General features: G+C 38.5%; 1 protein-coding gene across 3 annotated transcripts in view; it reads left to right on the top strand.

Moving 5' to 3' along the window:
• The first annotated feature begins 887 nt into the window (after positions 1 to 887).
• The window catches only part of CCNI (cyclin I), a 31719-nt gene continuing 12861 nt past the window's right edge, over positions 888 to 19745 (top strand). The window contains exons 1-3 of one of the 3 annotated variants that reach the window (XM_061192390.1): positions 889 to 1440; positions 2454 to 2664; positions 8407 to 8563. In XM_061192390.1, the coding sequence (XP_061048373.1) occupies positions 8450 to 8563 (114 nt within the window). In that variant the 5' untranslated portion in view covers positions 889 to 1440; positions 2454 to 2664; positions 8407 to 8449. Of the gene's footprint in view, positions 1441 to 2453; positions 2665 to 8406; positions 8564 to 19745 lie in introns of all 3 variants that reach the window. The other 2 variants (XM_061192389.1, XM_061192391.1) reach the window with 2 other exon arrangements.

The raw sequence follows: 19745 nt of genomic DNA, 5'->3' as shown, positions 1-19745 counted from the left end.
CTTTTTATAACTAAAACGATTAAAAGATGAGCAAAGTTTACCATAGGTCCGTAAATGAACCCCAAATAAAACACATTTATGTCACCACTCACTCGTTAAAGACCTGGTAATAAAACCTACTCGGAAATACTCAGATGTGTTGGTTAAGTGGATAGAATTCCCTTGGCGCATTACAAAGCAGATTCCCTGCTGCCAGCAATATAATTTACTGTTTTAGAAGGTGCTTGAGACTATGCTCCCTGCAATTTCCCGATTTCTAATGCGCTTTAGAATCTCCCTCCACCCACGACGTGGCAGCGAAAAAACCCGCAATTCTATTTACACGTCAATGGTAAGAAGAGAACACAGAACTTTTTGCGAGGTCAACAAAGAAAGCAAGATCTTTACACAACAGATCGCGGCCCTTTCCAACAAATCCTTTTACAAGCCCCAGAGACAAAGACAAGCTGGATAAAACCACGTAGCGCTCTGTTCGGCCAGAGGAGCATCCCTATAAGACCCCACCCCCAAGCTAAGCGCTCAGCTGCTTCTTTCTTCCCTGGGCCGCGTGCGCAGCGCACTCTCCGGCCACCGCACGCCTCTTCCAGCGAGCTCAGCAGGCTCTTACGTCACCGTGCAGTCGAAGAGGAATCCTTCCGCTTCTCCAAGGAAAACGAGTCCACGCACATTTAGCTTCTCTTAGCCCTCCTCCCACACCAATGTCAGAGACTTTCCCAGCCCGTTTCCAACAGCCCAGCTTTTTGCCGGACTTCTCTGTACGTTCGCTGGACGGAGAACGCGGCGGAGAGGAAAACGGGAGAGGGTCCAGAGGCCAGTTCAGTGTTGTTTACAAGGAGTGAGCGAGTCTAGGAATCGGTCCGCGAGGGCGGAGCCGACGAAGCCGGCACTTCTTTCTCCCTTCCCCTCCCTCCCCAGCCTTCCCCGCGAGCGGACGCGGCAGCGCCTCTGTCTCGTTTTTTCTTATTTTTTTCCCCCCCTTTCCCCTTCCTTTTTTTTTCCTTTTTCCCCTTTTCCCCCCTTTCATCATTTCCCCGCGGAGGCGCTTCCCCCGGGCAGGGGCAGAGCCGGTCTCACCCCCCGCCTCTCCCCGGCCCCCGCCGCCCTATGGCGAGAGGGAACCCCCTCCCCACCCGGGCACAAGCGGCTGCGGTTGGAGGAGCGGGACCGGCAGCGGCCTCAGGTCCGGGGGCGTCATGGAACTAATTCGCTGACCGACCCACAGGCCGCAGCCGTGCGTCCCGCTCGAGCGCCCGCGCCCTCCGGCCCGGTTCCCCCTCTTCTCCCTCCTCAGTCGGCCCCGTCCTCGTCCCGCGCGCCCCGTCGCCGCGCGCTGAGGAAAATGAGGTGGTAACGGGCCCCCGGATGACCCCTCGTCACCACTGTGAGGCCTACAGCTCTGCCGGGGAGGAGGAGGAGGAGGAGGAGGAGGAAGAGGAGAAGGTGAGCGGGCGGGGACGGGGGGGGGGGCTCCACGCGTCCCCGCGACCCGCGCGCGAGCCCCCTGCAGCCCCGCGCCGCCGGCGCGCGCCCCTCGGCTGAGCCCCGCCCCCGCCCCCGCCACCCCCTCCGGGAAACCTCCCGGACGCCCCTCTTGTCTCCTCGCGCCTACAGCTCAGGCACCTGCCCAGTTTGGAAACGGCTCCGCTGGGTTCCCTTTCGGGCCAGTTTTCCCGTCGGCGACTAACTTTCTTGTAGCAACAGCAAGCTGCTTGCTAATGCGCGTTCTAGGGTCCGCGAGCCTGTGCGGTACACAAAGAAGGGGACACACCCCCGCCCCTAGACCTCGACGCCTCCGCGGGACCCGCGGGAACATCATTCACATTGCAGAGCGGGCGGGGGTGGGGGAGGAGGACGGATGAATGGGGTGAGCCGCTGCGGCAGCTCGGGGGAGGGGCACGTTTCCCGGGGTTGGGGTGAGTCGGGGGAATCTGGAGAGGAGGTGAGCTTTGAATTGCGCCCTGTAGGGCAGATAATACCGGAAATTTGAAGAGGGCAGAAGCCCCTCTGCCGAGCTAGAGGTTCCACTGCAGATCGTTTTGTTAGGAGTTGAGAATTAGACGGCAAAATAGTGGAAGGTATCGCTCCGGAGGCAGGATGGAATCAGACTGGAGATCGTTGAATGTTAGGCTAAAGTATTTAGCTTTTATTCTGTCAGCGGGAGACACTCAACGTTTGAGCAGCAGCAGTGTGGCTTTAGGATGTTAATAACACTTGTTGAGGCTTATTATCGGAGAGGCATCGTTATAAGTGGTTTGCAACTTATTGAATCTTCACGGGGCAGGTAGTTCAGGAGCATTTGACGGATGAGTGAAACTGAGGCTCCATAAGATTAATTTTCCCACTAGAAGACAGCTAGAACCCGGTGGCCAGAATTCCAGCCCAGGCAGTCTGTGCTATACAGTCTCTGTCCTGGAACAGATTAAAGTAGCGTTATCTGCTTCTGGCTTTTCCAGGTCATTTGTGGCAGAGGAAGTAGAAGGGAACGGACAAATAGATTAAGGAAGAAGGGACAGGATTCAGATTTGCTAGTCTGGGACCAGACGCATCAGAGATTCTAAGCTTCTGGACTAGAAGAAGTTTCTCAATACTGATGAAGAGCAGACTAGTAGAATCAGCGTGTGTCCGGAAGGTGCACCGGGATGGTTTGCAGTTAAACTGAGATAAGTGAGTTTACGTGGCAATGTGACATCCTAGTATCAGTAGTTTAGAATGGAACTCTAAAATGTTTCTTGGTCAAGATTGGAAGCTTAAAGTGTGTGTACATGTTTTATACTGATTGTATACTACTTTAAAAATGAAAAGTATTCATTTTTCTGCCCATGTTTCTTCATCTTTGAAGGGGGCTTAATAATAATACAGACTTAATAATTATACCCGCCTTTGTGTTCGAGGAGTTAATATGGCATAGTACTTTGAACAATGCCTGGCCAAGTAGTAAGCACTCATTGTTTTTAGTTGTTAAGCACTTAACAAGTGTAAGCTCTTATTATTATTTATTTGGCACAGTGCTAAACTCTGGAGAGTGTTTGCCATCAGGGAACTCATGGTTAGTAGGAGAGACCAGCCTACAAATAGACAGCTCTCACGGAGCAATTAAATGCAAAAGTAGAATTATGTTCAAGTACATATGATGCAAATGACAACTCTGTAGGAAGGAGAGTGCAAGCTAGAGAAGGACATTTCAAGTTGAAAGAACAGTATGTGGATAGTCATGGAGATTGGGATAAAGCAGGGTGTTTTGGAATTATAAATACCTGTAGTTCATTATTAGGTTAAGGGCATAAAGTCAAGGAGATAATAATAGAACATGAGGTTTTTGTATGGTCACATTAATAAATCCCTCTTTTTATAAGAGGAACTAAGATCTGGAAGTCAGCACCAGTACAAAATTATTAATGGAGTTGGTGTTTTGAACATAATAAATACAATAATTCCATGTTAATGAAGTTGTTTCTGTTGTATACCCAGCACTGTGCAGCACTTTTCCTCAGAAGAGCAAGAGGCCCTGTATGCTGATTTATAACATAGTTAATGCTGTACAGTGTTTTATAAACTATTCACTCAGACATTAAGGTATTTGATAAACATAGAGGAAGAAGCAGAAGCAGCAATTGAAAGAATGGGAGGAGAAATGTGAAACGCTCAAGGTCAAAGTTTATGGAATATGCCAACCAAAATACAGTCTTTGTTTTTTAGTTCCTAGAGACTTTTCTATCTGAGCATTCAGAATTCTGAATGTGACCATTAGTGGGCATAAAATAACAACATAAAACTATAAAGTTCTGTTATTTAAAACAGTAAAGTTATATTTTTAGTGTTTGTGTTTTTTCCTTAGCAGGATTCATTTTTCATCTAGCTCAAATAATCTGTTTTTAAAACATTAGAAAGCAGGCTTGTGGATTGTTAGTAAAAGAAGTAGAATTCAAGCCAGCGCTTTCTCCACTGTATCATATCATATTTTAAAAAAGGAATGTAGAACATTTTCTCATAAATTATGGTTTCTGTTTTTGTTTTGCTTTTTCTGTGTTGTTAACTTGTAAATAATTTCAAAAAGAAACTACCTGGATTCACTTATTTTCAGCCTTTTACTCCATTTGTTTTATCGTGTCTTCCCTCCCCTCATCTTCCACCCCCTCTCTCTACAGCATTCATTATGGCCCTTTACACCTAAATTTTTCAGTGTGTATTTCCGGAGAATAGGGATATTCTTTTACAGAGTCACAGTAAGGTTACCAACTTTAGTAAATTTTAAATTGATAATTTACTTTTGTCAAATCTGTCCAAATTCTCATTATGTCAGTTGACCCCAAAATGACCTTTATAGCATTTTCTCTGCAGTACAGGATCCAGTCTAGGGTAAGGTATTGCACTTTTATTTTTCTGTAGCTTGGAACATCTGGAACATCCCCACAGGTGTCCTCCATCCTTTTTGTTTCTCACTTGTATTATTTATACCCCATTTTTTAAAGTTTAAGGAAATTTGAACTCTTTTTTTTTTTTCCTTTGTTACATTTCCCTATTGTGAGCAAAGAATGATTGCTTTCTTTTCTTCTGTTGATACAGTGTGTTACACTGATTTCTGAATGTTAAACCAACTTTGCTTTCCTGGGCTAAATCCCACTTGGTTATGGTGTATAGTCCCTTTTTTATGTTTTCAGATACAGATTGCTAGTATTTTGTTGAGGAATTCTGCATCTGTATTTAAGAGATACTGGTCTGTAGTTTTCATGCTGTTGTCTTTGGTTTTGGTAGCAGGATAATAACTGGCTTCATAAAATGAGAAGGCCTCCTCCTCTAGTTTTTGGAAGAGTTTGTGAAGAGTTTGTATTAATTTTTCTGTAAACGTTTGGTAAAATTCACCAGCGAAGCCACTGGGGCATGGACTTTTCTTTGACACTAGTTTCTTTACTAATTCAGTCTCTTTAGTACTTGGTATATGACTATTCAGCTTTTTCTGTTGTCAGTTTTGATAGTTTGTTTCTAGATGTTTGTCTTTTTCATCTAAGTTGTCCAATTTATTTGCATACAATCGTTAATAAAAATTTCTTTATGATCCTTTTTATTTCTGTAACATAGGTAGTAATGTCCCTTCTTTACTGCTGATTTTAGTACTTGATCTCTGTTTTTCCTTGGTCAGTGTAGCTAATGGTTTGCCAATTTTGTTGATCTTTTCAAAGAACCAACTTTTTTGGTTTCATTGATTTTTCTCTATTTTTCTGTTCTCTACTTCCTTAATTTCCACTCTGATATTTATTATTTTCTTTCTTCTGACTTGCTTTAGGTATAGTTTGGTCTGTTTCTTCCAGTGTCTTAAAGTGGAAGGTTAGAGTGTTGACTTGTGATCTTTTTTTTTTCTTGTTTATTGAAGTACAGTTGATTTACAATATTGTGTTTCAGGTGTATAGCAAAGTGATTCAGTTATACATATGAGATCTTTTTTAATATAGGCATTTACAAGTATTTCATTGTTTCCTGTAAGTTTTAGTACGTTTGATCTTTTTTATTCATCTCAAAGTATTTTCTAATTTCCCTTATGATTTCTTCTTTGACCCAGATTCCTTTGTTTTAAAAAAGTTGTTATATCATCTAAATACTTGAAAGTCTTATTAAGGGCCTTAATTATAGAAGATTGAAGAACAAGAATCCCTTGAACCTGATCTTACACTTCTTTACATGATTCTATCCTATATGTTCCTCTCAGGTCCCCCACCCATCCTACCCTAAAAGTAATCTTCAAAGGAATCATTGTAAAGGAAGAGTAATTACTAGGGGCAGCCACCCATTGGGGTATGCTGAGAAGGCTGGCAGATCCTGGTGAGCCACCCTGTTGAGAGTAGCTAAAGGAATGAAATAAATAAGTTTTGACAGGAGTTAATCAATTACAGACCAAAATTAGGTTTAGAAGAAGTTCTTAGAACCTATGAAGTTCAGTCTCCATCCAATATAGGTGTTTCTTCTAAATACGTCTAGACAGGTGAACATCTAGTTTATACTGTTTGTGAGGTTGATATTTATGTTTGCATTCGATGAAGTTGTAGTGACTCTGTTTATCTAATTGTGGAGAATTTGAGAAAAGTACCAATGCAACAAAATTGGAATCTCAGAACATGTAAGCAGAATGTAACAGTAGATAGAATTTAACAAGATGACTTTTTTTTAAGGCAAAAATGCATTTAAGGTCCTGAACAAGGATGTAACGCCCCTCCCCCCCCAAAGGTACCAAAAACCCATACAAAGTGAGGTGGGTCAGGTGGAGGGGAAGTTCACCTAAGAGTTACCTTAGAAAGTCTTAAGAGTTTTAGTTGAGCATTAATTTTATCTGAATTGATAATGTGGTGTAGCCTCTAAAAAAATAGCTAATGATCTTAGACTGCATTAATAATTAAACGTGCTAATTTAGAAGAGCAAAAATCATGTCATGTGAGAAACTTGAATGGTTTTTCAGCAATGCAGTGGATGAACTGGTGAGCATGATAGCAGCCTTTAAACATTTGAAGAATTCACCTGTGAAAGAGATTAGACTTGGGCTGGTTTGTTTTGGTTATGGTTTTTTGCTTTTGGCCCCGAGGGTTGAAATGAGCCTTTGGTTGTGTCTCTGTTTCATCAGGACACTGCGATGGGCACTGTGAGTAATAAAAACATGATATTCGTATATATGACTGCAAGGGAATTTATAATTTATTAGGGGAGATAGTTCTTGGAAGAAATTACCTTTGAGTTGGACCTTTCAGGATAGTTATTATTTTCCACTTTCTAAGTTATTTAACTTTTTTCTGCTTAGTATGAAAAGCACTTCATGCTTGATACAGAAAAATTGCAAAAACCCTAGAGTTTAAAGAAGCAAAAAGAAAAAAAATTACAATCCAGTTAACCAGAGGTAGTTTGCAATAGGTTGAATAGTAAGTGAAGTGTGTGGGGTGATAAATAGGAAAGAGGATAGTAGCTGAAGTTGGGGCAGAGGGAACATGGAAATTGAAGATAAGGTTTGTATTTTTTGTTTTTTCAAATTTTAAATTTTTATCAAAAATTAGGAACTTTTCATATGTTAATTCTAGACATTGAATTTTTTTGAAAAGAATCCCTGGAATTTGAAGCATATATGTAATACAGGTCCAGAGTTGAAAAAAGGGAATAGTTATATGAGGTCTATAATGAAAAACCACATTCCCCTGCTGCTTGGCTTCTCCACCCTTTTCTCATTCCCCAGAGGTTAATCACTCTCAGCTCTTACCTATTTCTCTTGTTATTTAAGATCATATTTTCAAGTAACTTACCTATTGCTGTTTTTTTGATATTTAAGTTTTAGATATTATTTATGGTTTTCCTCTGAAATATAAAGATGAGGCTCTCATTCTACCTTCTCCCAACACCCCTCATCCTACCAGTGTAGTTTTATTACAGCGTTTGTGTTGAAATTTCTATTCAGTGTTTTCATTATTATTGCTGTGTAAATATTGTGGTATATTGTGTTTATTTTCTTGCATAATCTTTTTTTCTGAATTTAATAACCTTTTCAGTTGTTTAGCTTTCATCAGTCTAGTTGTCTTTTCATATTCTTCAGCAGCTTCTCAGTCCAATTTTCCATACACAGTCAAACCCCTATAGTTTCCCTTTTGTCTCTCGGACTCTGAGATGCCTTGTACTGTGCTGCTCTTTAGACTTGCTGCTCATTTTAGAGTGCCAGTTACTCTACTGTTGAGCTTTCTGGATCAGCATCGTCCAGTAGAACTTACTGCATTGATAGAAATGTTCCTTTCCTGCACTGTCCAGTGCAGTATCCACTGGCCACATGTGACAGCTGAGCACTTGAAATGGGGCTGGTGTGACTGAGGAATTATATTTTAATTTTATTCAATTCTAATTTTAAGGGCTACATGTGTAGCTAGTGGACACTGTAGTGGGAGCACAATTCAAGATGGTTTCATACTTAAAGGGGGGATAGTCTCATACTGATTCAATAGAAATGGGTGGGATTTAATGTAATTGATGTAACTTTTTTTTTAATGAAAAGAGGGTTTAGCCCTTATCTGTGTAGATTTTTAAGAGAAATATTTGGGACAACTACTTCTAAGAATTCCTAGTCTAAAAAGCCTGTGACTTAAAATTTTTTGACACAGTGATAATATGTTTTGATCAAAGTCCTAAGGTTCTGTCAATTATATGGTCATGTTTTTATTCTCTTTATAACTGAATTTCAGATTTAAAGTGAGAATGTTTTAGATAACTGATGATTATGGTAACATTTTAATATATGATATCTTAAAGAGCTGTAAAATCCTATATTGCCTCATAACATTTTTATTTTGTTTTATGAATTGCTTAATAAGTACCAACATATTTATATAATGCTACAGTTACTATATATATAATTAAATATAGAGCATTGTTTTATATTTGATTTTATAGGTAGCTACATCAAGCTGGGTGGCAGGCAGATCCAAAGGATATCATGAAGTTTCCAGGGCCTTTGGAAAACCAGAGATTGTCTTTCCTGTTGGAAAAGGCAATCTCCAGGGAAGCCCAGATGTGGAAAGTGAATGTGCTGAAAATGCCTACAAATCAGGTAATGATTTCTCTTTTCACTCTAGACAGGTGACTTTTATTAGAACTAAGTGTACTACTATCATATGTAATTGCATCTTGACACTGTATTGGAGAAATATGTACCATTAAAGATACGCTCTATTCTTTATTTGAGAAACATCTCCTTGTTTCATTCTGAAACAAAACAAAAATGAACTGTTTTTGTTTGTTTTGTTTTATCTGAGTTACACCTTTAGGAAGCTAGGTATGTCCCTTCTCTTTTCTTGTAGTACAATACTTAAAATAATAAGCCTTCTTTATTTCTAGATATATAGTTTGCCGCAGAGGCTGAACACAGTCAAATCCTTGTCTTTAGTGATCAACAACTTTCTCTTTCATGAATATTTATAAGGAATTCACTTAAACTACTAATGTAATGTCAATATTGAAAGCTTCTAGGGAGATAATCAGCAGCTGGCCTCTCAATTACTGTTGGCTGTATGCCTTTTAGAAATTTCATATAGAGTTATTTTTTCCAAATAACTATGAAATTTGTCTATTCCAACAGTTTACTATGTAACATGTCTTACACATCTTTTTATCCCTAGTACCTAGCATTGTGTTTGGGATAAAAAGTAGTGGCCGAGAAATTTTTGGTATGTGTAGGCAAATGACAGTATCTAAGCTCCTCCTGTGTTGGTTTAGGTTAATCTTTGCTCATAGGTTATTGATATCTGAATGCTTTTTCTAATTCCAACCTACTTTTATCTTCTTTCCCACAAGCTAAAGAAATACATGTTTTCCATTTACTGTTACCTAATTGTCATTTAGTGAATTGAAGATTAGTTAGCCTGAATGAATGCCTTTTATACTAGGAGCATTTGCATGTGCTATCACATTTAATATCATTTAATCTTTTGAAAAAGGCAGTAGTCCCAGTTTGTTCAAGACTTCAACTAGTAAGTAGTAGAGTTATAATTTTGAACCTGAGGCAGTTCTCTTCCCATTATACTTTGTTTTTCATTTTTTATTTTTGTATGCTTGTGTGATTTTTAGATTAGTGGGGATTCAATCATTCAGTAAATGTTTATTAAGTATCTGCCATATTCTGAACACTATTCTAGCATTGGGGATACAACAGTGAGAAAAACAGAAATTCCTGCCCTTACGTTCTGACATTCTAGTAAGCCTCAAAGCTTTATTACAGCTGCTTTTAGAACCATTTCTTTCATTTTTCTCCTACTATCTCCTTGAGTCAGCATGCAACCAACGATATACTTTTATAACATGGTCTTCGAAGGTGATATTCTACCAAGATTATAGTATATTGCTATATTATCACTTAATCTGGCCTATTATTATAGGTATTTTAACAAATATTACTAAACTGTTAGACCAGAGAACAGAACACTATCAGAACTTCTAAGAGGGATCTATTTAAGGTTTTGCCTTTAGTAATGTCAGGTAGAAGCCATACTTAATTCTTGTAAAATGTGTGTGGGCTTGGTCTGGTGGGTATAGGAGATAAGATAGAGATGGGAGTAAAGAGCTATAGGGGCTTGAGCCACTTGACAGAATAACCCCAGGGATACTTCTCTATTCTAGTTCTAATTCATTTTTCTTCTGTGACTCTCAGGGACTGGCTTTTCTACTTCCCTTTCCAATATTGCTTCTAACCATGTTTTCTCTCCTTCTTAACTCCTCCTTGCATAAGAGAAACAATCTTGTCTCTAAAGTTTAGCGTCTAAACCATACATGTATCTTTTCCCACTTTTCTTTTTTTTTGGGGGGGGGGTGCTGGTTAAAACAGAAAAATAAAATATTTTTAAGCTTTTTTCCCTCTAGTTTTCTTATTCCTATCCCTTCCTTCACCTAAACTCTACTTCAGGGTCATTCTCTCACAGTTTTCTTGTCATTTACATCATCCTATCTTGCAGTTTAGGACAGAGTGGTCATGCAAGAATATTATACACCTATCACTCCCCTTCTGTTTGCTCCCCCAGCACTCTATACTTCCTGTATGATAGCACACAATATTATAATTCCCTGATGATTTGACCGAGTTCCATTGAGGTAGAGTTGTCATTTTTGTTTATTGGCATATAATAGGCTCACAGTAAACACTTGTTAAATGAACGTTGATTATCATTTCTTTATAATTAATCCAGGTTAGAGGAGTTCTTTTATATAATAGTATTTTCAAGTACACAGCAATTTTGTTAACAAATTTGGGGGAAAAAACTAAAGACTGGTTAAAGTGACATGTATTTTCAGATATTCTCAATTTATTTTGATGTACAGAGTGCTTTTGATATACAAAGGTAAACCTTGCCTCAAGCTGTTTATATAAAGATGATTTCCATTAGAATTTTGAGAAGGAACCTTAAAGACCATCTAATTATGTGGTTTTCAAATACAGGATCTTGAACCACTGGGCTACTAGGTGTATGAGAATCACCCAGGAGGCTTCTTACAGATTCCAGGCCCCTCCCAGACCTACGTTGCTTGTGGTGACAACTGTGGAATTTGTATTTTAAAAAAATTTCATAGTTTTATTGATATGCGTTAGGTTTGGGAAACACTGATTTAGTCTAACCACAAAATAAAAAAAAAAGTTCTGACATCTGGGATAAGTGATCCTCTACTTTGCATACTTTGTCCATTCCACCATAGAAAAGCTCTATCAATTATTGGAAAGTTTTTCCTGAATTGAACCTGAAAACTGCTTCTTTCTAGTGGCTACTTACTGGTTCTAGTTCTCTCTGCTGGAGCAGTACAGAAAAAATTCATTTTATATTTTAAATGATAGCCCTTTATCTACTTACAGTCCGGTGTTAAGCTCGCAGTCATCTCTTCTCCTGGTTGAATATCCTTTGTTCTTTAACCATTTTTCATTTGACAAGATTGTGCCTCTCAGTTTTTCTTTCTCTACGTATACTCTTTAATTTACTGTGTTTCTTAAATTGTGACATTTGAGTTGTCATTAATGAGCAATAAAGTGAAACTATTACCTCACTTTATCTTGGCTTGATAATTTCATTAATATAGCCCTAAATTAAAAAAAATTTTTATGCTTTGGCAGCAGTGTCATGTTGTTGGCTTATACTGAACTTGTTTTTAAAAGCTTATAGTTTTTGTTTCTCTACTTTTAAGCAGAGTTTCCCTTATCCTAGGTGTACTTTTTAAATTTTTAACTTAGGTGCACTGTTTCATATTTATTCTTACTAAGTTTCAAATTGTTGATGCTCACCCATTTTCCTGGCTTTAAAATTATGATTGTTATGTAATGTATTGACTTTGTCCTTTTTGTACCATCTGTAGACTTGGTAAACAAATAAATCTATTTTGCCCATAGGTTTTGTTTCTTTTCCTTAAGTAAACAGTTTCTTAAAGTATATGTATATGGATCATAAGTGTACAACTCTATAAATTTTCACAAAATAACACTGTGTAACCACCACATTACTAGCACCTCCTTGTGTCCTCTTATAGTTACTACCATCTATCCCCTCCCCACAAAGAAACCATTATCCTAATATCACAGATTAGTTTTTCCTTGTTTTGAATTATATTTATATATGTAATCATAAAGTGTGTACTGGCCTCCTTTGCTCATCATTTTCTTTGGTGTAAGATGCATCCATGGTACTTCATGTAGCCATAGTTAATTTAATTCTCATTTCCATGTATTATTCCGTCATATGAATTCATTTATCCATTCTGCTGTTGATGGTCGTTAGTCTTTTTTTTGTGCTTGTCTTTTGTTGAACATACGTGTACATTACTGTTGAGTATATTCCTAGGGGTAGAATTGGCTAGAACCTAGAATATGTGTATACTCAGGTTTAGCAGATACCACCAATTGTGTTACTTACCAAAGTTGTTATACCACTTTTACACCACATTTTTTTTTTACCCCTTATAGCAGAGTATGAAAGTCCCAAGTTGCTCTGCATCTTTGTCAACCCTTGGTATTGTCTGTCTTTTTCATTTTAGTTATCGTGGTGAGCGTTATAGTATCACATGGGTTTTAATTTGCATTTCCTTGATAACTAATGAAATTCAGCAGCTTTTCATGTGCTTATTTGGCCATTAGATATCCTTTCTTGGTTAAATGTCTGTTCAAATCTTTCACCTGTGTTCCATTGACTTCCTTTTTAAATTGTTAAGAGTTCTTTCTTTTGCAGGCTCTGTGTATTACACATATCTTGAGCTCTGTTTGTGTTGACTTTTGATGAATAGAAGTTCTTAATTTTTAATGACCAAATTATCAAAAAAATTTTTTTGCTTAGTCCTTTTAAAGAAATGTTTGCCTAACTGACAAAGGATTAATCTCCAAAATATATAAGCAGCTCATGCAGCTCAATATCAAAAAAACAAACAACTGAATCCAAAAATGGGCAGAAGACCTAAATAGACATTTCTCCAAAGTTGACATACAGATTGCCAACAAACACATGAAAAGATGCTCAACATCACTAATCATTAGAGAAATGCAAATCAAAACCACAATGAGGTATCACCTCACACTGGTAAGAATGGCCATCAACAAAAAATCTACAAACAATAAATGCTGGAGAGGGTGTGGAGAAAAGGGAACCCTCCTGCACTGTTGGTGGGAATGTAAGTTGATACAGCCACTGTGGAGAACAGTATGGAGCTTCCTTAAAAAACTAAAAATAGAACTACTGTATGACTCAGTAGTCCCACTACTGGGCATATACCCAGAGAAATCCATAATTCAAAAAGATACATGTATCACAGTGTTCATTGCAGCACTATTTACAATAGCCAGGACATGGAAGCAACCTAAATGTCCATCGACAGATGAATGGATAAAGATGTGGCACATATATAAAGTGGAATATCCCTCAGCCATAAAAAGGAATGAAATTGAGTTATTTGTAATGAGGTGGATGGACCTAGAGTCCGTCATACAGAGTAAAGTAAGTCAGAAAGAGAAAAACAAATACCGTATGCTAACGTACATATATGGAATCTAAAAAAGCGGTACTGATGAACCTAGTGGCAGGGCAGGAATAAAGATACAGACTTAGAGAATGGACTTGAGGACCACAGGGGGAAGGGGAAGCTGGGACGAAATGAGAGAGTAGCATGACTATATGCACTACCAAATGTAAAATAGATAGCTAGTGGGAAGCTGCTGCATAGCACAGGGAGATCAGCTCGATGCTTTGTGATGACCTAGAGGGGTGGGATAGGGAGGGTAGGAGGGAGGCTCAAGAGGGAGGAGATATGGGGATATATGTCTACATATAGCTGATTCACTTTGTTGTACAAAAGAAATTAACACAACGTTGTAAAGCAATTATACTCCAATAAAAATACTAAAAAAAAAGTTTGCCTAATCCAAGGTAATGAAGATAGGATTTTGTTTTTCCTTTTTGGTATGGTGTGAAGTAGGAGGAGTCAAGAATAATTTTTCTCCATATGGAAAACCAGTATCATTTATTAGAAAGACATTTTTCGCCACTGCCCTGCAATGTACTTTTTTTTTTCTTTATTTATTTGGCTGTGTCAGGTCTTAGTTGCGGCACGTGGGATATTCGTTGCTGCTTACGGGATCCTTGTTGCGGCACGTGGGATCTTTTAGTTGCGGCATGTGGGATCTTTAGTTGAGGCATGGGGAACCTAGTTCCCTGACCAGGGATCGAACCCGGGCCCCCTGCATTGGGAGCATGAAGTCTTAGCCACTGAACCACCAGGGAAGTCCCCCTGTGATATATACTTTTGTTTTTAATCAAGTGACTGCTGTATGTGAGTAGATACATTTGTGGGTTAGTTTCTTGCCCCTTTTTTCATCATTGGTCTGTTTGCCTCTATTTAATACCACACTGCCTCAGTTATTGTAGCATTATAATAAGCCTTTGGTGGCATAAACTTTGTTCTTTTTTTTAAGATTGTCTTGGCTATTTTAAGCCCTTTGTTCTTCCATATGTATTTTTAAATATAGTTGTCAAGTTTTGAAAAATAAAAAGAAATTTTGGGGTTTTGGTCTGTAGATTGATTTGGGGAAGAATTAACATGTTTATAATATGAGTCTTCTATTCCATGGACATAGAGTATTTCTCCATTTTTCTTTAAAGATGGTCTTCAGTTTCTTTTAACGTTTGGTGATTTAGGTTTATTCCTGGGTATTTGAGTCTTGTTGAGGCTATTACAAATGTTATTGTTTTAAATTTTTTTATTTTTTTTTTACATGCTTGCTTCTATATGCTGGTATATAGAAATAAAATAGATTTTTATATAGACCATACTAAATTAACTTACTAATAGTTTGCCGAGTCTTTAGGATTTTCTGTGTATTATACTCAGTCATGTCAAATGTGAATAATCACGGTTTTATTTAGTTCTTTCCAGTCCTTATACTTTCTATATTTCTTGTTTTACAGAATTAGCTAGGGTTTCCAGAACACTGCTGAAGTCTGAATTTGAGGAGAAAGTTTTCAGTATTTCACCATTAACTATAATATTTGCTATATATTTCTTAATCTTTATTAGATTAAGAAATTCCTTTCTCTGCCTTAGTTTGCTAAGAGATTTTTTTCATGAATAGGTGTTGAATTTTTATACATCATTGGATTTTGTTAATATTTTGGTTAGGCGTTTTGCATCTGTGGTCATGGGTCAGATTGGTTTGTAATGCCTTTGTCAAGTTTTCATGGTAAAGTTATGCTGGCTTTGTAAAATGAGTTGGGAAGTGTTCCTGCTTTTTTTTTTTTTTTCAGTGTTCTCAGTTTGTTTAGATTAATATTATTTCTTAAATGTTGGAAGGTTTTACTGCAGAGCCACTGGGGCCTACAGATTTATTTGTGGGAAAGTATTTAATAATCAGTCCCATTTCTTTGGTAAATATGAGGCTAATCAGGTCTTCATTTAAATCTTATCTCAGTTTTGGTGAGTTGTGTTTTTCGAGGAATTTATTCATTTCATCTAAATTTTCAAATTATTTGTGTAAAGTTACTCATATCCTCTTTTTAACATCTAAAGGGTCCATAGTGATGTTCCCTTTTTCATTTCTTAGTTGATTTGTGCTTTTTCTTTCTTAATCACCCTTTCTAGAGGTCTGTCAGTCTTTCAGTTCTGTTGATTTTCCCTATTATACATTTGTCTTTTTTTTTTTTTTTTTAGTTTTGCTCCTTTTTTTGTTATTTCTGTCTACTTTCTTTATATAATTTGCTGTTCTTTATCTTGAGATAGATGCTTAAATAATTGGTTTTCCAGTTTTCTTCTTTTTTAATATATTCATTTAGAGCTATAAATTTTCCTCAAAGCATAGCTGTCCACCCTTGCCTAGCTTGTTGTTAGGTCCCGTATTGGGTTCTTAGTTTGAGTTGTTAATTTTTCATTTCTAGAATTTCCCTTTTGGATTTTTTTATAGATTTCATTTCTCTCCTGAAAATTGTCATCTGTCTTCCATCCTCTATTTACTTGTATATTAAGTCCTTTTCTGGTAACTCAAAGACTGAGATCTTTTTGTTGCCCCTTTTTTTCCTCTTGGTTCTTGATCACTTAGTTCTTTGTCTTGTCATGCCTGGTTATTTTTGATTGGTTGCTGAACATTATGAAAAATTGTAGAGGCTCTAGATGCTATCTTTCTGCAGGATGGTTCAGTCTTCCCTCTGGTGGGCAAACTGAAGAGGAGGTTAATCAATTTAATCCACTGAGGGACTGTGCTGGTTGGAGGCTGGGTTGCTGTTGGGTATGGCTTCATCACCTCTGGTTGCCCCCAACTCCTAGAGTGTAGCCAAAGATTCCAGCTGAGAGCTTGGAGTGTTTACTAGTGCCCCTTATTCCTGAAGGGTGCTAAACTCCTCCTGAACTCATTCTTGCTTTTCAAAGGCTTTCTGCTTAGCCTCTGAGATCCTTGTCCTTCCCAACTTCAGAATTTCATTCAGAAAATGAATTAAGAGGAAAGTCAGCTGAGTGTCACATTCAGATCTCTGACCCTCCCTCTTCCCACTAGGTTCTTGGCTCCTCAAGTCTCCAAATTTTGTCTCTTGCCTTGTAAGACTCCCAAAAGCTCTGTTGGTTTCTTTGCTCATACTTTACACCTCTTGCCATATGCACAGGATGGGCAGATGCCTGAAGGGGGAAGCTATGCAGAGTGTTGACTCATCTTTTATTGTTACCTCCTCTCCAGAATCTTGGCTCCTCAAGGCCCGGTTGTCCTAGCAGTTCTGATGCTTTTCTGTTGCTGTTGTTAATAGCTATTCTAGTTCTCAGCTAGAGTGTAGGTTTGCTGCTACCTACTCAGTCATAGGCAAAAGCAATAAGGTAATTTTTTAAAAGTGTTGAACTTAATAGTTGTGACAAGAGTTGCTGTGGGAGCACAGGAAGGTACTTAGTCTGACTTGAGTTATCGGGAAAAGTATCTGGTGGGGACTGACCATTGAAATAGCTCTTAAAGGATAAATAATAAGGCAGGGAAAAGAGAGGGAGTGTGTTCCAACCAGAGGGGGCAGTATGAGCAAAGGAGCAGTGATGTAAGTAGCATTACAGGAACAAGGAAGAACATAAATACAAGTACTGCTGTTATGAATTTTAAGGCAGAAAGTGATGAAAGGTGAGTGAGGCTGGAGAGGTAGGTCAAAGAGGGATTTGTATGCCATGCCTGGGGGGTTATACTTAATCTTTTAGGTAATGGTGAACCTTTTAGAGTTTAAAGCTGGGGAGGATTTGTGTTTTAATGATCAGAATAGCAGCACGTGGAATATAAAGCCCTGTGTTTTACCAGGTTGAATCAAACCATTGTAAATTCTCTGTGGGATTAGTTGTTCAACCAATTTACTGAACTCTCTTAACCCTATTTGAGAAATCCATATAAGAGAAAACAGATCCCTTGATCATAAAATACTATCTGGCGTAGGCAGACCTCCTTCCTTCCTCCCTCCCTCCCTCCCTGATGGGATTACTTATGCACAGAACTTAATTGTTTAAAGCTATTCTGATAATATTACTGTTCAGTACAGGTTTGAATTGATTTGAAAAAGTGATCTTAGCATCAGTATCACTTCACTTAAGAGTGAGTCTTCTCAAACCATTATCTTCTGTGGGGTTTTTTTGGTTATGGTTAGTTTTGGCTAGTGTTGATAATACTAGCCGTGCAACAATGCTTTCTTGGCTCTATTCTCAAATTTTTAATATAAGTTAAAGTCCAAAGATTGTCATGATCTCTTTCATAACTAATTGCATTATAACTGGTTTAAGAGAATTATTTATATGTAATATTTTGTAAATTTGTTTTTTCTGGCATCACAGAGTACCAGGTATTTTTAGAGGAGGGAAAGGACAAAACTAATGTTTAAGTGCCTTTTGCATTCTGTGTGTTTTACATAAGTTATATCATTTAGTTATAAATATGGTATGGAAATCTCTATTTAACTGTGTTCCCTTGTGTTACACCCATACTTACAGAACATTATGTCCATCTTCTGTGGGACTGCTTACAGTTATGTTTGTGTTACATGTTTGTGTTATTTGTTTAATGTCAAACACCAGATAGTCACATTACATAATATAATCTGTTATTTAGGGATTTTTTTTTTCTCCTATATCTCTGACCTGAAGGTAGAATTAATGGTGTTTTTGTTCCTCATTGCTACTCTAGATCATTGTTCTTTCACCTCCCTAAAAGCGTCCCCAGTTTCATCAGATTGTATCACCATCTGCCTTTCCTTGTATGAATTTATTTCCTTGTAATTGAATTGTTCGGATGGCTTACTTAACATTACTTTTTTTTTTTTTTGGCATTTTTAGATAAAAGCTCACCTTGGTAGAAATTTAATTTCTCTTGAATACATAACTCTCTCCATCTAATAGTTTTGTGATTGCTTCACTTGGTTCCCAGGGACCCTTAGGGGCCCCTAGTCCAGCTCTTAAAGTAGCACCTCAAGGCTCTATGGAAAATGGAATATTGTAAAACCAGTGACCATGCTAAGAGCTGTCTGACCCAGGGACTAGCTGTAGGGCTGTGTCTGCTTCCTCCCACCTCTGGAGAAGCCATAGAATCCAGATAGTATTTTGCTGCCTTTTTCAGACTCCTTTTGTGAGAGTGAGAATCCAACTCCTGGCTTTAATAGCATAACTCCAGTTTCGTCTGTCAAGTTGGATAATAGTCTCTGCAGGACATACAGTTCCCTGCTACTCTACATACCCCAAACCTGTCAAGCCCACAACTTCAGTCCCATGAACTACCTTATTGTTTCTTTTTGATTCATTGAATTGTATCACTCGTTTCACTAGTTGTCAGAGTATCTGTTTCTAGCAGTCTTTTCCATCCATCTTGATTTTTATTTGCAAATCTGAGGAGCTTAACAATAGGTTATTGCCTCCAGGTTGACATTGGTCCTATCCTTCAGAGTAAAGTTCACAGGTTTAAAATACTTGGTTCTTTTCCTTGCCTCGCATATGATCGCCCCCATCCCCTCACTCTTAAGATACAAGTCAGTTACTGTCTCCTTCAAGAGCCTTTTACTCTACTCCCACACTGGGCCAGGTGCCCTTCCACTGTGGGTCGCTAGCACCCTGTGCATGCCTCTATTCTAATGCTTACCATATTTTATTGACATTTTCTGATTGTTTGCCTCACCGTGAGACTTTAAATTTTAAAGCTTAAAGAGGGAGTTCATTCTTTTTTTTCCCCCTTGGCTGCATTGGGTCTTCGTTGCTGCGCACGGGCTTTCTTTAGTTGTGGTGCACGGGCTTCTCATTGCGGCGGCTTCTCTTATTGCGGAGCATGGGCTCTACGCACGCGGGCTTCAGTAGTTGCAGCACACCTGCTCAGTAGACGCGGCAGGCAGGCTCTAGAGCACAGGCTCAGTAGTTGTGGCGCACAGGCTTAGTTGCTCTGCGGCACGTGGGATCTTCCTGGACCAGGGATCAAACCCACGTCCCCAGCATTGGCAGGCAGATTCTTAACCACCGTGCCACCAGGGAAGTCCCAGAGTTCATTCTTCATTGTATTCCCATGACCTATCATATGATCGACACTTAATGTTCATTAATATGAACTCAGTTAAATGTCTTGATTGTCAGATGTTTTCAGATTATTGTTCATAGTCTTAACACCAGCTTGGTGGTGAGATGTAAATATAAGAGGTTGTAAACCATCTTTATCTCATTTTCTTCTCAGTATTTCTGTGCAGTATTCTAGAGTCAATCTTTATTTGACAAAAAGGAATTGACCAGAGGGTGAATGT

This window comes from Eubalaena glacialis, chromosome 5, assembly GCF_028564815.1.
Source record: "Eubalaena glacialis isolate mEubGla1 chromosome 5, mEubGla1.1.hap2.+ XY, whole genome shotgun sequence".
NCBI lineage: Eukaryota > Metazoa > Chordata > Mammalia > Artiodactyla > Balaenidae > Eubalaena > Eubalaena glacialis.
Note: the sequence above shows the minus strand (reverse complement) of the source record. Positions and strands in the feature narration are given on the sequence as shown.